This window comes from Pan troglodytes, chromosome 10 (genome assembly GCF_028858775.2).
Source record: "Pan troglodytes isolate AG18354 chromosome 10, NHGRI_mPanTro3-v2.0_pri, whole genome shotgun sequence".
NCBI lineage: Eukaryota > Metazoa > Chordata > Mammalia > Primates > Hominidae > Pan > Pan troglodytes.
This window is the reverse complement of record NC_072408.2, coordinates 29,862,585-29,876,740: the sequence shown is the minus strand read 5'-3', so window position 1 is coordinate 29,876,740 and position 14,156 is coordinate 29,862,585. Positions and strand designations below refer to the sequence as shown.

The window sequence follows — 14,156 nt, the reverse complement described above, 5'->3', positions numbered from 1 at the left end:
GCCGAGCAGAGGCGCTCCTCACTTCCCAGACAGGGCGGCGGCCGGGCAGAGGTGCTCCTCACTTGCCACACAGGGCGGCAGCTTGGCAGAGTCGCTCCTCACATTCCAGATGGGGCGGCGGGCGGGCAGAGGTGCTCCTAACATCCCAGACGGTGAGGGGGTGGGGCGGGCAGAGGCGCTGCTCACCTCGCAGACAGGGTGGCGGCCGGGCAGAGGCGCTGCTCACTTCCCAGACAGGGCAGCAGCTGGGCAGAGTCGCTCCTCACATTCCAGATGGGGCGGCAGGCGGGCAGAGGTGCTTCTAACATCCCAGACGGTGGGGCGGGGGGGTGGGGGGTGGGCAGAGGCGCTGCTCACTTCCCAGACGGGGCGGCGGCGGGTCGGATGCGCTCCTCACATCCCAGTCAGTTGGACGGCCGGGCAGAGGAACTCCTCACTTCCCAGACAGGGCAGCGGCTGGGCAGAGGCCCTCATCACTTCCCAGACGATGCGGGAGGCCGGGCAGAGGCGCTGCTCACTTCCCAGACGGGGCGGCGGCCAGGCAGAGGCGCTCCTCACATCCCTGTCAGTTGGGCAGCCGGGCAGAGGAACTCCTCACTTCCCAGACAGGGCGGCGGCCGGGCAGAGGCGTTCCTCACTTGCCCGACGGGCCTTCTCACATAATTTTTTAGTAGCTTCATGATTTGTTGTTTTCCACCAATGAACCTTGACATTCTAGATGTATATTATTCAAAAAGTATCTTTCAGGAAATGTACACATTACAAGCAGCTAATTTGCTTTGTTTTGTTTTGAGACGGAGTCTTGCTCTGTCGCCCAAGGTGAAGTGTAGTGGCGCAATCTCGGCTCACTGCAACCTCCGCCTCCCAGCTTCAAGTGATTCTCCTGTCTCAGCCTCCTGAGTAGCTGGGATTACAGACACATGCCACCACGCCTGGCTGATTTTTTGTATTTAGGTAGAGACAGGGTTTCACCGTGTTGCATAGGCTAGTCTCGAACTTATGCAATCTGCTCGCCTTGGCCTCCCAAAGTTCTAGAATTACAGGCGTGAGCCACCACACCCAGCCACTTTATTTATTTATTTTTTTTTTGGTGGAGCATTTTTAACCTTTTAAGTAGTAACGCACTGAAGACAAATGAGAACCACTTATTTAGTACTGGTGTAGTCAGCTTAAGTTACCAACCTAGTGATAAGGACTCCTAATAAAATGCTCCTGCATAATTTAAATATTTGTGGTGAACAAATACTGAGTATCTGCTATTGCAATCAGCTTTTGTAGTGACGTGAGGGACGTAGAAGTAAATCAAGAATAAAATTAATTCTTTCCTTAAAACAGTCTATAGGCCAGGCGCATTAGCTCATGCCTGTAATCACAGCTCTTTGGGAGGCCAACATTGGAGGAGTATTTAAAATAAAATAATTGCTTGACCGTTAAAACCACTTGATATAGTTGGAAGAACAGCCAATTATGCCTCTTTTACGGATAAGCAATCTAAGAATCAGAAAGGCAAAGTAACCTGCTTCTCTACGTTGCTGTCAACTAAGACTGTGTTTAATTTTCAGACCCTTAAATCCAGGGCTCTTTCTACTACACTGTACTATTCCCTAACATCACTAAAAAAAAAAGGCCATTCTTCTCACTATAATGTATGGCATGCCATTCCCACCTTTCCATGCCTCATCACAAATTCTGTCTCCCCCATCTCCACCCCATGAATTCCCTTCACAAACAGTAGATCTCTCTTGTCTGCAGTTTTGCTTTTCAAGGTTTCAGTTACCCCACAGTCAACTACAGTCTGGAAATATTACCTACAATGAGATATTCTGAGAAAGACCAATTCATATAACTTTTATTATAGTATATTGTTATATTTGTTCTATCTTATTAATAGCTATTGTATTAACACAACATGGAATGCATTTGCCACAGATAAAGAGGGACAACTGTATGCAAACTCAGCCCTCCACTGGCATTTCACTTCCTTTTACAGCTCTCCTAGATTATTCCAGTTCACACTGTAAAAGTGATTATATGTCATACCCAACTAAATCACAGTCAAGGGGCCGGGGGAAAACTCATTCGGGGTGAATAGCCTGGTTTTACCTAGCAGCTGCTGAAACAATCTGCTGTGACTATCAAAATAGTTGTTTGCCAGTTCCCAAACGCTTCTGTAGTGCCAACGAAGGTTCTTGCAAAGTGATACATAACATTGTTCTTTCTAATAAAATCCCCAACCTTCTCTTTGTTCTTCAGACATACTGCAGACCACCCCAATCTGCACGTATATCCCAAGTTGCAATTTTGTTATTCCCAAACAAAATGTTTAATTTACAGCTTTGTCTCTTTATTTTGTTTTCAACAACACACTCTTGATTCCTTCCCCAGACTCCCTCCAAACTTGGCGCTTTAGAATTTAATTATGCTGCTATCATAGTTTGGCTAGTGGCCAACCTAACTAATGCCTTAAGAACAGTGACTGTGACTTCCAAAACTTTTATTTATCTCACTGTCTTTACATACATTAGAAAGGGGTTGTCCAAAAAATATTTTTATTTATTAAATGTATGTTAATGGTTCAAATGTTTCCTTAATGGTGGTACCTTGAGTCACCAAGGCCTCTCTAATGAATGCCTTCTATTCACACACCGGATACCACCTCTACTCATTTAACTTGCTTCAATGGCTGCCATATTCTATCCCTGTCCTTCCCTGAAGTGACCCATTGTCTCTCTTCCTTATTTCTGGGACTAGCAGGGACTCTTTCTCCTTGGGGTATCTATGAGTTAAATGGTTCTCATGCACTCCTATTTCTTGCAGTACTAGTTCTTAATTACTCTAATATATCACATCGTCACTGTTCATTTTACAGATGGATGGTGTATTAGTGCATTCTCACACTGCTATAAAGAACTCCCCGAGACTGGGTAATTTATAAAGGAAAGAGGTTTAATTGACTCACATTTCCACAGCGGGGGAAGGCCACAGGAAACTTACAATCATGGTGGAAGGGGAAGCAAACATGTCCTTCTTCTCATGATGGCAGAAAGGGGAAATGCCAAGCAAAAGGGGGAAAGGGCCCTTATAAAACCATCAGATCTTGTGAGAACTTACTATCACAAGAACAGCATGAAGGTAACTGCCCCTGTGATTAAATTACCTCTGACCTGGTCCCTTCCACAACACGTGGGGATGATGGGAATGACAACTCAAGGTGAGATTTGGATACGGACACAGAGCCAAATCCTATCAGACAGAATCTGAGAATGTCTTATTGGTTAAAAGACATATACTTTAGAAAGCTGAGCTTCAACACAAATCCTCAAACTCTTCCAAAAAACTGAAGAGGAGGGAACCCTTCAAACTCATTTTATGGAGCCTGCATTACCCTGATACCAAAGCCAAAGACACTACAAGAAAACTGCAGAGCAATGTCCCTGATGAGTACTGACGTGAAAATCCTTGACAAAATACTAGCAAACAGAATTCAACAGCACATTAAAAGGATTATAGATCACCACCAACCAGTATTCCTGGACTGTGAGGATGGTTCAATACATGAAAATTAATCAATGTAATCAGCACATTTACAGAATGTTGGGGGAAAAAGAAACATGATCATCTCAACTGATGCAGAAAAAGCTTTTGACAAAATTCCACAACCTTCATGATAAAAACTCTCAATAAAGTAGGAATTGAAAGAAACTACCTCAACATATTAAAGGCCATTTTTCCACAGTAGTAGTTCTATGCAAACCTACCCCCAAATTCCAAGAAAGCTGAGAGGCTGGCAAATCCATTTTCTTAGAAAAAAACATTTAATAGGGACATAAGAACAGAAGCCATCTCTGTGTCTCTGTCTCAGGCAGAGAAAAGATAGTGGATCTACAGGCCATAAATCCCCTGACCTAGGGCTTATATACCAGAGGGAAAGGGTGATTCAGAAGGGATTGTAGGACAACTGAAGGAAGACAACATCAAGGTTGTTTTGACCTAAGGACAGGATTTATGGTAAGTACATGCTCTTATACAAGGAACCACAGATAAATTGGAAATCTTAGAGGGTTTCCTGGAACTGGGGTTAGTCAGAAGTCAACAAGGCAGATTAGCAACCAAGATGGAATTACTTTGGCCTCCACAGCCATATATGAAAAGCCCAGCACTAATGTCTTACTCAGTGGTGAAAAGCTGAAAACTTTTCCTCTAAGATCAGGAATAAGACAAGGACGTTTGCTTTTGCCATTTCTATCCAACATAGTACAGGAAGTCCTCGCCAGAACAATTGGGCAAGAAAAATAAATAAAAGCCATCCATATTGGAAAGAAAGGAGTAAAATTATCTCTGTTCATAAACAGGACCTTACATGTAGAAAACCCTAAAGATTCCATAAACTGTTAGAATAAATGAATTCAGCAAAGATTCAAGATACAAAATTAACATGCAAAATTAGTTACATTTTTATACACTAACAATGAGAAGGTTGGAAAGAAAGTTAAGAAAACAATTCCATTTACAACAGCATCAAAAGGAATAAAATGCTTAGGAATAAACCTAACCAAGAAGACAAATTTGAAAACTACAAAACACTGATGAAAGAAATTAAAGACACAAATAAATGGAAACACATCCATCATTATACATTGGAAAACCGATATTCATACTACCCAAAGTAACCTACTTTGGGTAGATTTAATGCAATCCCTAACAAAATCCCAATGGCATCTTTCACAGAAATAGAAAATCCATTCTAAAATATATGTGGAATGTCAAGGGACCCCAAATTGCCAAAACAATATCTAAAAAAAACAACAAAGTTGGAGATCTCACATTCCTGATTTCAAAACTTATTACAAAGCCACAGTAATCAAAACAGTGTGGTACTAACATAAAGACAGAGACATACAGACCAATGGAATACAACAGAGCTCCAATAATAAATCCTGGTATATATGATCCTTTTTTTTTTTTTTTTTCAGACATGGTCTCACTCTGTTGCCTAGGCTGGAGTGCGGTGGCACAATCACAGCTTGCTGCAGCCTTGACCTCCCAGGCTCAAGTGATTCTCCCACCTTGGCCTCCAAAAGTGTTAGGATTACAGGCGTGAACCACTGCACCCAACCTTGTGAATCTTCTTTAGTGGGGTATGTGTTCAAGTCTTTTGCTGTATTTTATTCAGGCTATTTGTCTTCTTATTGTTTAGAGTTCTTTTGTATATTTTGGATAACAGTCCTTTATTAGATATATCTTTTGCAAATATTTTCTCCCAGTATGTAGTCTATCTTATTTTCTTGACTTTCTTCACTTTAAAATCAGGTTGTTTTTTGTTATTGAATGGTAGGATTTCCTTATGTATTCTGGATATTAGCCGCTTATAGGATATATGATTTGCAAATATTTTCACCCATTTTATGGGCCTTTTCACTCTGTTGAATGTGTTCTTTGATACACAGAAGTTTTAAATTTTGATGTCATCCATCTATTTTTACTTCTGTTGCCTGTTTTTGGTGTCATGCCCAAGAAATCCATTGCCAAATCCAATGTCCTCCTATGTTTTTATCTAAGAGTTTTATAGTTTTAGGTCTTACATTTAGGACTTCGATCTTTTTTGAGGTAATTTTTGTATACAGTTTAAGGTAAGCATCTAATTTCATTCTTTTGAATGTGGATATTCAATTTTCCCAACACCATTTGTTGAAGAGACTGCCCTTTTCTCATTTGATTGGCTGGGCACAGTGGCTTATGCCTGTAATCCCGGCACTTTCGGAGGCCAAGGTGGGTGGATCACTTGAGCCCACGAGTTTGAGACCAGCCTGACTAACATGACGAAACCTGTCTCTTCTAAAAATATAAAAAATTAGCTAGGCATGGTGGCATGTGCCTGTAGTTCCAGCTACTCAGGAGGCCGAGGTGGGAGGATCACTTGAGCCTGGGACATTGAGGCTGCAGTGAGTTGTGATTGTACCACTGCACTCCAGTCTGAGAGACAGAGTGATACTTTGTCTCAAAAAAAAAAAAGAAAGAAAAAGAAAAAGGAAGAAGAAACACAAATGGCAAATAAGTATATGAAAAGATGCTCAACAAGTCATTAGAGAATTACAAGTTAAAGCAACAAGGAGATGCCACTACACACCTATTAAATGGTCAAAATCTAAAACATTGACATCATCAAATGCTGACGAGTATGTGGAACCAACAAGAACTCTCATTCATTGCTGGTGGAAGTGCAAAATAGTACAGCCACTTTGTAAGACAGCTTGGTGATGTCTTATGAAACTAAACATTCTCTCACTATACAACACAGCAATTGTGCTGCTTGGTATTTACCCAAATGAGTTGAAAACTTATGTCCACACAAAAACCTGCACATGGATGTTTACAAAGCAGCTTTATTGACAAAACTTGGAAGCAGCCAAGATTTCCTTCAGTAGGTGAATGAATAAACTGTAATGCATCCAAACAATGGAATAGTATTCAGCACTAAAGAAAAATGAGCTATCAAGCCATGCAAAGACATGTAGAAAACCTTAAACGCATATTATAAGTGAAAAAGGCCAATTTGAAAGGTTACATGATGATTCCAACTATACAGCATTTGGGAAAAGACAAAACTATGGAGACAATAAAAGATCAGCAGGAAGGGAGGGATGAACAGGCAGAGCACAGAGGAAGGCAGTGAAACTATTCTGTATGATACTATCATGGTGGATACACGTCATTAAACATTTGTCAAACTCATAGAATATACAACACTAAGAGCGAACCTTAACGTAAACCTTGGTCTTGGGTGATAATGAGGTGTCAGTCTAGGTTCACTGATTCTAACAAACATACCACTCTGGTACAGAACGTTATTAGTGCAAGAGGCTTGGGGAAAAGCAGAAAGGGTATATAAGAACTCTGTTCTTTCTGCTAAATTTTGCTATGAACCTAAAATTGCTTTTAAAAAATTAGTTGGGCAAAGGACTTGAATAACATTTCTCCAAGGAAAATGTATAAATGCCCCACACGCATACTTTTAAAATGTGCAACATCATTAAATCATTAGAGAAATGCAAATCAAAACCGAAAGGACATACCACCTCACACTCATTTGATGGCTATTTTCATTTTAAAAAAGAAAGAAAAGAACGGAATGTGTTGGCAAGGATGTAGAAAAAAGGTGAACCCTTGTGCACTGTTGCTGAGAATGTAAAATGATGTAGCCCCTATCAAAAACAGTATGGCCGTTCCTTAAATAATTAAAAATAGAACTACCACACAATCCAGCAATTCCACTTCTGGGTATATATTCAAAAGAATTAAAGCACGGTCTTGAAGAGGTATGTGCACACCTATATTCATGACAGCACTATTCAAAGTAGTCAAGAGGTAGAAGCAACACAAATGTCCATCAATGGATGAATAAACAAAATTTGGTATATACATACAAAGTAATACTATTGTCTTAAAAAGGAAATTCTGCAGCCAGGTGCAGTGGCTCATGCCTGTAATCCCAGGACTTTGGGAGGCTGAGGTGGGAGGATCGCTTGAGTCCAGGAGTTCAAGATCGGACGGGGCAACATGGAGAAACCCGTCTCTACCAAAAGTACAAAAAAATTAGCCAGGCATGGTGACCTGCATTTGTAATCCCAACTACTCGAGAGGCTGAGGCGGGAGGATCACCTGAGCCCAGAAGGTAGAGGCTGCAGTGAGCAGTGATCTCACCACTGCACTCCAGCCTGGGTGGCAAAGTGAGACCCTGTCTCAAAAAAAAAAAAAAAAAAAAAAAGGAAATTCTGACATATGCCACAATATGGATGTATTTGAAGACATTATGCTAATTGAAAAAAGCCAATCACAAAAAAACAAATACTGATTGTATCTAGAGTAGCCAAATTCACAGAGAGAGAAAGTGAAATGGTGGTTCCAGGGACTGGGGGAAGGAAGGAATGGGGAGTTAATAGGTATAGAGTTTCAGTTTTGCAAGATTAAAAAGTTCTGGATATTGGATGGTATATAAGTTTAGTCTAAAGCTATCCCTTTAGATATTTTAAGTTCGGCCTAGGGGTTCTCGGTATATAGTGAACTATAACCTAACTGAATGTGTAAACAGGCTGTAACCTACGCTTGAACCAATCACTGAGTTTCAGCCAAAGATGGCCAAGTGTTCAAACCATGTTCAAATGGGCAAAAAACAAGCTGTAACCAATCAACTCTTTCTGTACCTCACTTCTATTTTCTGTACCTCACTTTACTTTCTCTCTCTATAAATTTTCTCCCACCAAGCGGCAGGACTCATCACTCTGAACCTATTCTGGTTCCGGGACCTGCCCAATTCGCAAATCATTCTGTGCTCAAACTCCGTTAGATTTAATGTGTCTAAAGTTTTTCTTTTAACAGTGCACAACCATGTGAATAACTTAACACTACTGAACTATACACTTAAAAATAGTTAAGACGGTAAATTTTGTTATCTGTATTTTACCACAATTAATTTTTTTTTTTAAAAAGCTGAGTTCACTTGCCAAAATAATTTCAAAATTCAATCCAAAAATATAAATGCTAGGCACCAAGATTCTTGGTGCATCAGAACTATCTTCATCTTTCCTTTTCCAGAACAAGTTCTAGGCACTAAGATTCTTAGCACATCAGAACTATCTTCATCTTTCCTTTTCCAGAACAAGTTCCAGCTGCCTAAACAGGCTGCAAGTCTGGGGCTGTTTCGGCGATCAAATGACCAAACTAGAGCAGGCAATGGCTTCCACGTAGATGACGCTGAGCATTTTAAATTCAAAAATTTCTGCCCATTGGCTACTACGTAATAACTTAAAACACCATTTAGACTGACTTAGGAAGCTTCTTTGTTGAGCAACTTCCTCAATAATACTCAAAGACCTGTTGCATTCTGGGCCCTGCGGAGAGGAAATAGTGCCGTCAGGGAGCTTCCAGCCTAGCACAGGACGGTAAATATAAGCCTGTAACGCGAAACCCCACAGAACAAAAACATCAGGCCGTGGATTCCACTCGTGTGTACGTCACAGTGATCAACCGACTCATTTCCACCACGTTTCTTTTCACTTCAAGATGCCAAATTCAGGCTGCGGCGGTTTCCATCCGTCCCTTCCTACACCGCGGCGCCCGCTGGGTAGCCGGGGCGCACACAGGACAGCCGCAAGCCTTCTGGGCCTGGCGCCCTCCCACACCCGCGAGGAGGGGAGGAAGCGCCTCCCCGACTCCCTGAGGAGGGCGCCAGTCCTCTGGTACCCGGAGAAGGAGGGCCGGGAGCTCAGTGAGCATTCCTTGTGAGTCCCAGGAGATGGCCGCTCTCCCTCGGAAGCCGGAAGTCGGCTTCTAGAGGCCGAGCAGTGCAGACGAGCGGCTGGGAGGCACTGGAGAGGGGACAACGTACCCATTCGGATGTGCACGCTGGCGGAGGCCACGCTGCTGCCATAGTTGAAGTCGTCCTCGATCGAGGAGCGAGGGTACCGGGGGTCGGGGTCAGCCATGATGGCAACAGCACCCCTACCGGTCCCGGTCGACTAACCGCAACCGCCTCCTCCCCACTTCCGCGAGGAAGAGCCCAGCCCCAGCAAGCCGTGCGGCGTCGGCGGGCGAACCCCCAGCGAGTCGATTTTCTCGCTTCAAAAATTCCAGCTGGGCGGAGAAAGCGGGCATGGCTCCGAGTTAGAATGGAAGAGAAAACGGTTTACATTCCCGGCGTCATCTGAAGTGAAACTTTTCTCAACACACTTTTTTTTTTTTTTTTTTTTTTTTTTTTTTTTTTTTGAGATGGAGTTTCACTCTTGTTGCCCAGGCTGGAGTGCAATGGCACGATCTCGGCTCACCGCAACCTCCGCCTCCCGGGTTCAAGCGGTTCTCCTGCCTCAGCCTCCCAAGTAGCTGGGATTACAGGCATGTGCCACCACACCCGGCTAATTTTTTTGTATTTTTAGCAGAGACGAGGTTTCACCATGTTAGCCAGGATGGTCTCGATCTGCTGACCTCGTGATCCGCCCGCCTCGGCCTCCCAAAGTGCTGAGATTACAGGCGTGAGCCACCGCGCCCAGCCTGAACACACTTTTTAAGTCCTCTCACCTGGAGAGTTGCTAAAGTGATAGAACCCATGTCCCAGTCACCCATCCACTCAACAAATACCCATCTCATTCATCCACTTTTTCAATAATCACACCGAGGATGCATTTTCACTTCTATTATTTTAAAATAATAATAATACCTACATTTATTGAGCACTTTCTATAAACCAGGCTTTCTGAATGAAGTAATATTTAATCCCGAAAGGCAAGTAGGAGCCAACCAGAGAAAGAGCAGCGATGTAGGCTGGGCCTCAAGGGACCAACGTCTGCAAAGAGGGAGACGGTGAAGCTCAGCTGGTGTAGGGGACAGGTGGCAAAGAATGAGGCTGGATAGATAAACAAAGGCCAGATCATCCTAGGCCAGAAGTAGAATACATTGAAGAGGGCCATTACCAAAGGCAGAGAAAAAGGGATAAAGTTGTATTACTGTAAGAGAGAGATGATGGTGGCAAATACAATGGATTAGAGTGAATATTCATGATATTGTTGTCATTCCAATATAAAGAGGTGTAGACATACCCAGAGTAGTGTCATCCTAGGGTCCCTTGGAATTGTTTTGATGAGTTTACTCTGATCTACCCACATCGCCCAGTCTTCACCTTAACCACAACACCCGAACACTTAGCAAGTGGAATTCAGAACAGTTGTGGAAGAGTCTATTCCGAAACTAAATCCTTAAACTTGATGTTCTCAGAAGCCTTTGCCAAAAGAACTAACCTCACTTCCACAATGACAAGAAAAACAAAACAAAACAAAAAAACACTTTATCTTTTATGATTTTACAAACATTTTACAAGCATATCATTTTAATTTGTTTTTGTTGGTTTGTTTTGAGATAGAGTCTCAGTCTGTCACCCAGGCTGGAGTGCGGTGGCTCTATCTCGGCTCACAGCAGCCTTGACCTCCTGAGGTCAGGTGACCACCCCCAGGTAATTTCTTGTATTTTTTGTAGTGAAGGAATTTCGCCATGTTGCCCATGCTGGTCTCAAACTTGGGCTCAAGTGATCCCCCTACCTCGACCTCCCAAAGTGCTGAGATCACAGGCGTGAGCCACTGTGTCTGGCCCCTCGTTTTACTTTAGTTTGTTGAATGGATAGGTGAATGGGATATGGCCTCTATCACTTTAGTCACTCTCCAGGTGAGAGGACTTAAAAAGCTTGCTGAGAAAAATCTGAGAAAAGTTTTACTTCAGATGACACTGGGAATGTAATCCATTTTCTCTCCCATCCTAACCTGAAGCCATCCCCTCTTTCTCTGCCCTGCCGTAATAATGGAATTTATTATAGAGGACAAACTGGAGCTAAATTGGGAACCCACCTTTGTATTGACAAAAAACAGCATCAGCAAAGTTTGATCCTTTACCTCTTACCAGTTACAAAAAAAATAAATTCCAGATAGATTGTGGATCTAAATGTGAAAGGCAAAAACAATAAAACTTAAAAGAAAATGATACAGGAGAATATGATTGGAGGAAGGCAAAGATTTCTGAAACCAGATACAAAATAGCACTTAACTTCAAATGAAAAGATTGCCAAATTAAATTATATTAAAATTAGGAATTTCTAGTAATCAAAATATACCATAAGAGAGTGAAAAGGAAGCCATAGAGTAGGGGAAGATATCTGCTATACATATAACCTACCTAAGACTCCTTTTCAGAATACAAAAACAATTGTTACAAATCCAGACCAAAAAAAGACAGTCAATAGAAAAATAGACAAAAGACTGGAGGCGGGCGCAGTGGCTCATGCCTGTAATTCCAACACTTTGGGAAGCTGAGGCGGGTGGATCACCTGAGGTCAGGAGTTCGAGACCAGCCTCAGCGTGGAGAAATCCCATCTCTACTAAAAATACAAAATTAGCCAGGCATGGTGGTACATGCCTGTAATCCCAGCTACTCGGGAGGCTGAGGCAGGAGAATTGCTTGAACCTGGGAGGTGGAGGTTGTGGTGAACCGAGATCATACCATTGCACTCTGGCTTGGGCAACAAGAGCGAAACTCCATCTCAAAAACAAAAAAAAGAAGGAAAAAAGACTGAAACAGGAACCTAACACACACACACACACACACACAGCCAAGTGGCTAATATATGAAAAGTTGATCAGAGAAATGTAAATAAATGCCAAAATTAGATATCTCTAAGCACCCACCAAATGATTAAAATTAAGAGATTGATAATATCAAGTGTTGGCAAAACTGGATTATCTAGAACTCAAATAAGTGCTGATTTAAAAGGTGTGCAACCTATGCTATTGCACAGAGCCCTGGACTCCGAAGTACTCTGCACTTGGTTTAATGCTCAGCTGTCACCATTTTGAAATACTTAGTAATTTTGCCTTTGAACATGTGTTTTGTAAGTGAAGTCTGAAAGTACAATGGAACATGAACATGAATAGAAGAGGTATGCACAATGTGGATGTCCACTGTTTCCTGCCAATCATTTGCATTTAAGCATTTAGCATGTCCCATGAGCACAGAATTCTGTTAGACCTGCAATGTATGGGAGTTAAGCTAGACTCAAAGCTAGTAAAAGATAAGCATGTCACACCTGTGACTTAGTAAAGGGAAGAGAAGAGAAGGCACTGACAGCCCCAAGAGGCCTAGCTTTCCTTACCGAGAAGAACTTACTTTGAATGCAGAAAGAAGGCAATGATGTTTTAAGAAACATGAATGACCAAGGAATCTTTTCACATCCTTTTTTTTTTTTTTAATAGGGTCTTGTTCTGTTGCCCAGGTTGGAGGGCAGTGGTGCAATCATAGCTCACTGCAAACTCCTGGGCTTAAGGGCTCACCCCATCTTAGCATCCTTAGTAGCTAAGACTACAGATGCATGCCACCATGCCCAACTAATTTTTTTTTTTTCCGAGATGGAGTTTCCCTCTTGTCGTCCAAACTAGAGTGCAATGGCGCAGGTCTCAGCTCACTGCAACCTCCGCCTCCCGGGTTCAAGCGATTCTCCTGCCTCAGCCTCCCAAGTACCTGGGATTATAGGCATCTGCCACCACTCCCGGCTAACTTTTTTGTATTTTTTGTAGAGACGGGGTTTCACCATGTTGGCCAGGCTGGTCTCAAGCTCCTGACCTCAGGTGATCCGTCCACCTCAGCCTCCCAAGTGCTGGGATTACAGATGTGAGTCACTGTGCCTGGACCTAATTTCTTCAATTTTATGAGACAGGGTCTTGCTGTGTTTCCCAGGCTGGTCTTGAGCTCCTAGCCTCAAGCAATCCTCCAGCCTTGGCCTCCGAAAGCTCTGGGATTACAGGCTGTCACATCCTTTTTTTTTTTTTTTTTTTTTGAGATAGAGTCTTGCTCTATTGCCAGGCTGGAGTGCAGTGGTGCGATCTCGGCTCACTGCAACCTCCACCTCCTGGGTTCAAGCGATTCCCCTGCCTCAGCCTCCCGAATAGCTGGGACTACAGGCACCCGCCACCATGCCTGGCTAATTTTTTTGTATTTTAGTAGAGACGGAGTTTCACCATATCGGCCAGGATAGTCTCGATCTCCTGACCTCGTGATCTGCCCGCCTCTGTTCCCAAAGTGCTGGGATTACAGGCGTGAGCCGCCGTGCCCGGCCCACATAGTTTTTTACTTGTGTTCTTTCCCTGTAAATGTCAACCACTTACACTCAAAGACACAGAAGGAAAGGGAAAGATATGGCAATCATAGTTCCTTTTCTTTTCAGGCTATCCTTTGCAATAAGCTGAAGGTAGAGAGTGTTGATATAGTTTGCATGTATCAAGAAGTGAAATAAAAATAATTGATTTAATTTTGTGTGAATTTTCCACAGTTCTTATAAGAATGAAATAAATATGTACAAGCTATGAAATACAAATTGTGTCATTTTGGTGATTCCAGATATGCATTAAACGCCCTTTTAAATTTGTATTTAAAACTATCATTGCCTCCCTCCTACCTCGCCCTCGCCCTCGCCCTCGGTCTCCCTCTGTTGCCGAGGCTGGACTGTGCTGCCGTGGTCTCAGCTCGCTGCAGCCTCCCTGCCCCAGGCTCCCGTGGTTCTCCTGCCTCGGCCTGCCGAGTGCCTGGGATTGTGGGCGCGTGCCGCCACGCCTGACTGGTTTTTGTAT

General features: G+C 42.9%; 2 protein-coding genes across 3 annotated transcripts in view; one reads left to right on the top strand and one right to left on the bottom strand.

The window, feature by feature from the left end:
- TMBIM4 (transmembrane BAX inhibitor motif containing 4) overlaps positions 1–9,716 on the bottom strand; it is a 32,667-nt gene extending 22,951 nt beyond the window's left edge. The window contains exon 1 of one of the 2 annotated variants that reach the window (XM_001162654.7): positions 9,386–9,716. In XM_001162654.7, coding sequence (XP_001162654.2) covers positions 9,386–9,482 — 97 coding nt within the window. In that variant the 5' untranslated portion in view covers positions 9,483–9,716. The remainder of the gene's footprint in view (positions 1–9,385) is intronic. The other variant, XM_016923080.4, reaches the window with a different exon arrangement.
- IRAK3 (interleukin 1 receptor associated kinase 3) overlaps positions 1–14,156 on the top strand; it is a 120,620-nt gene that overhangs the window by 27,763 nt on the left and 78,701 nt on the right. Inside the window, exon 2 of the mRNA XM_063786390.1 lies at positions 4,974–5,138. The gene's annotated coding sequence lies outside the window, so the exon portion shown is untranslated. The remainder of the gene's footprint in view (positions 1–4,973; positions 5,139–14,156) is intronic.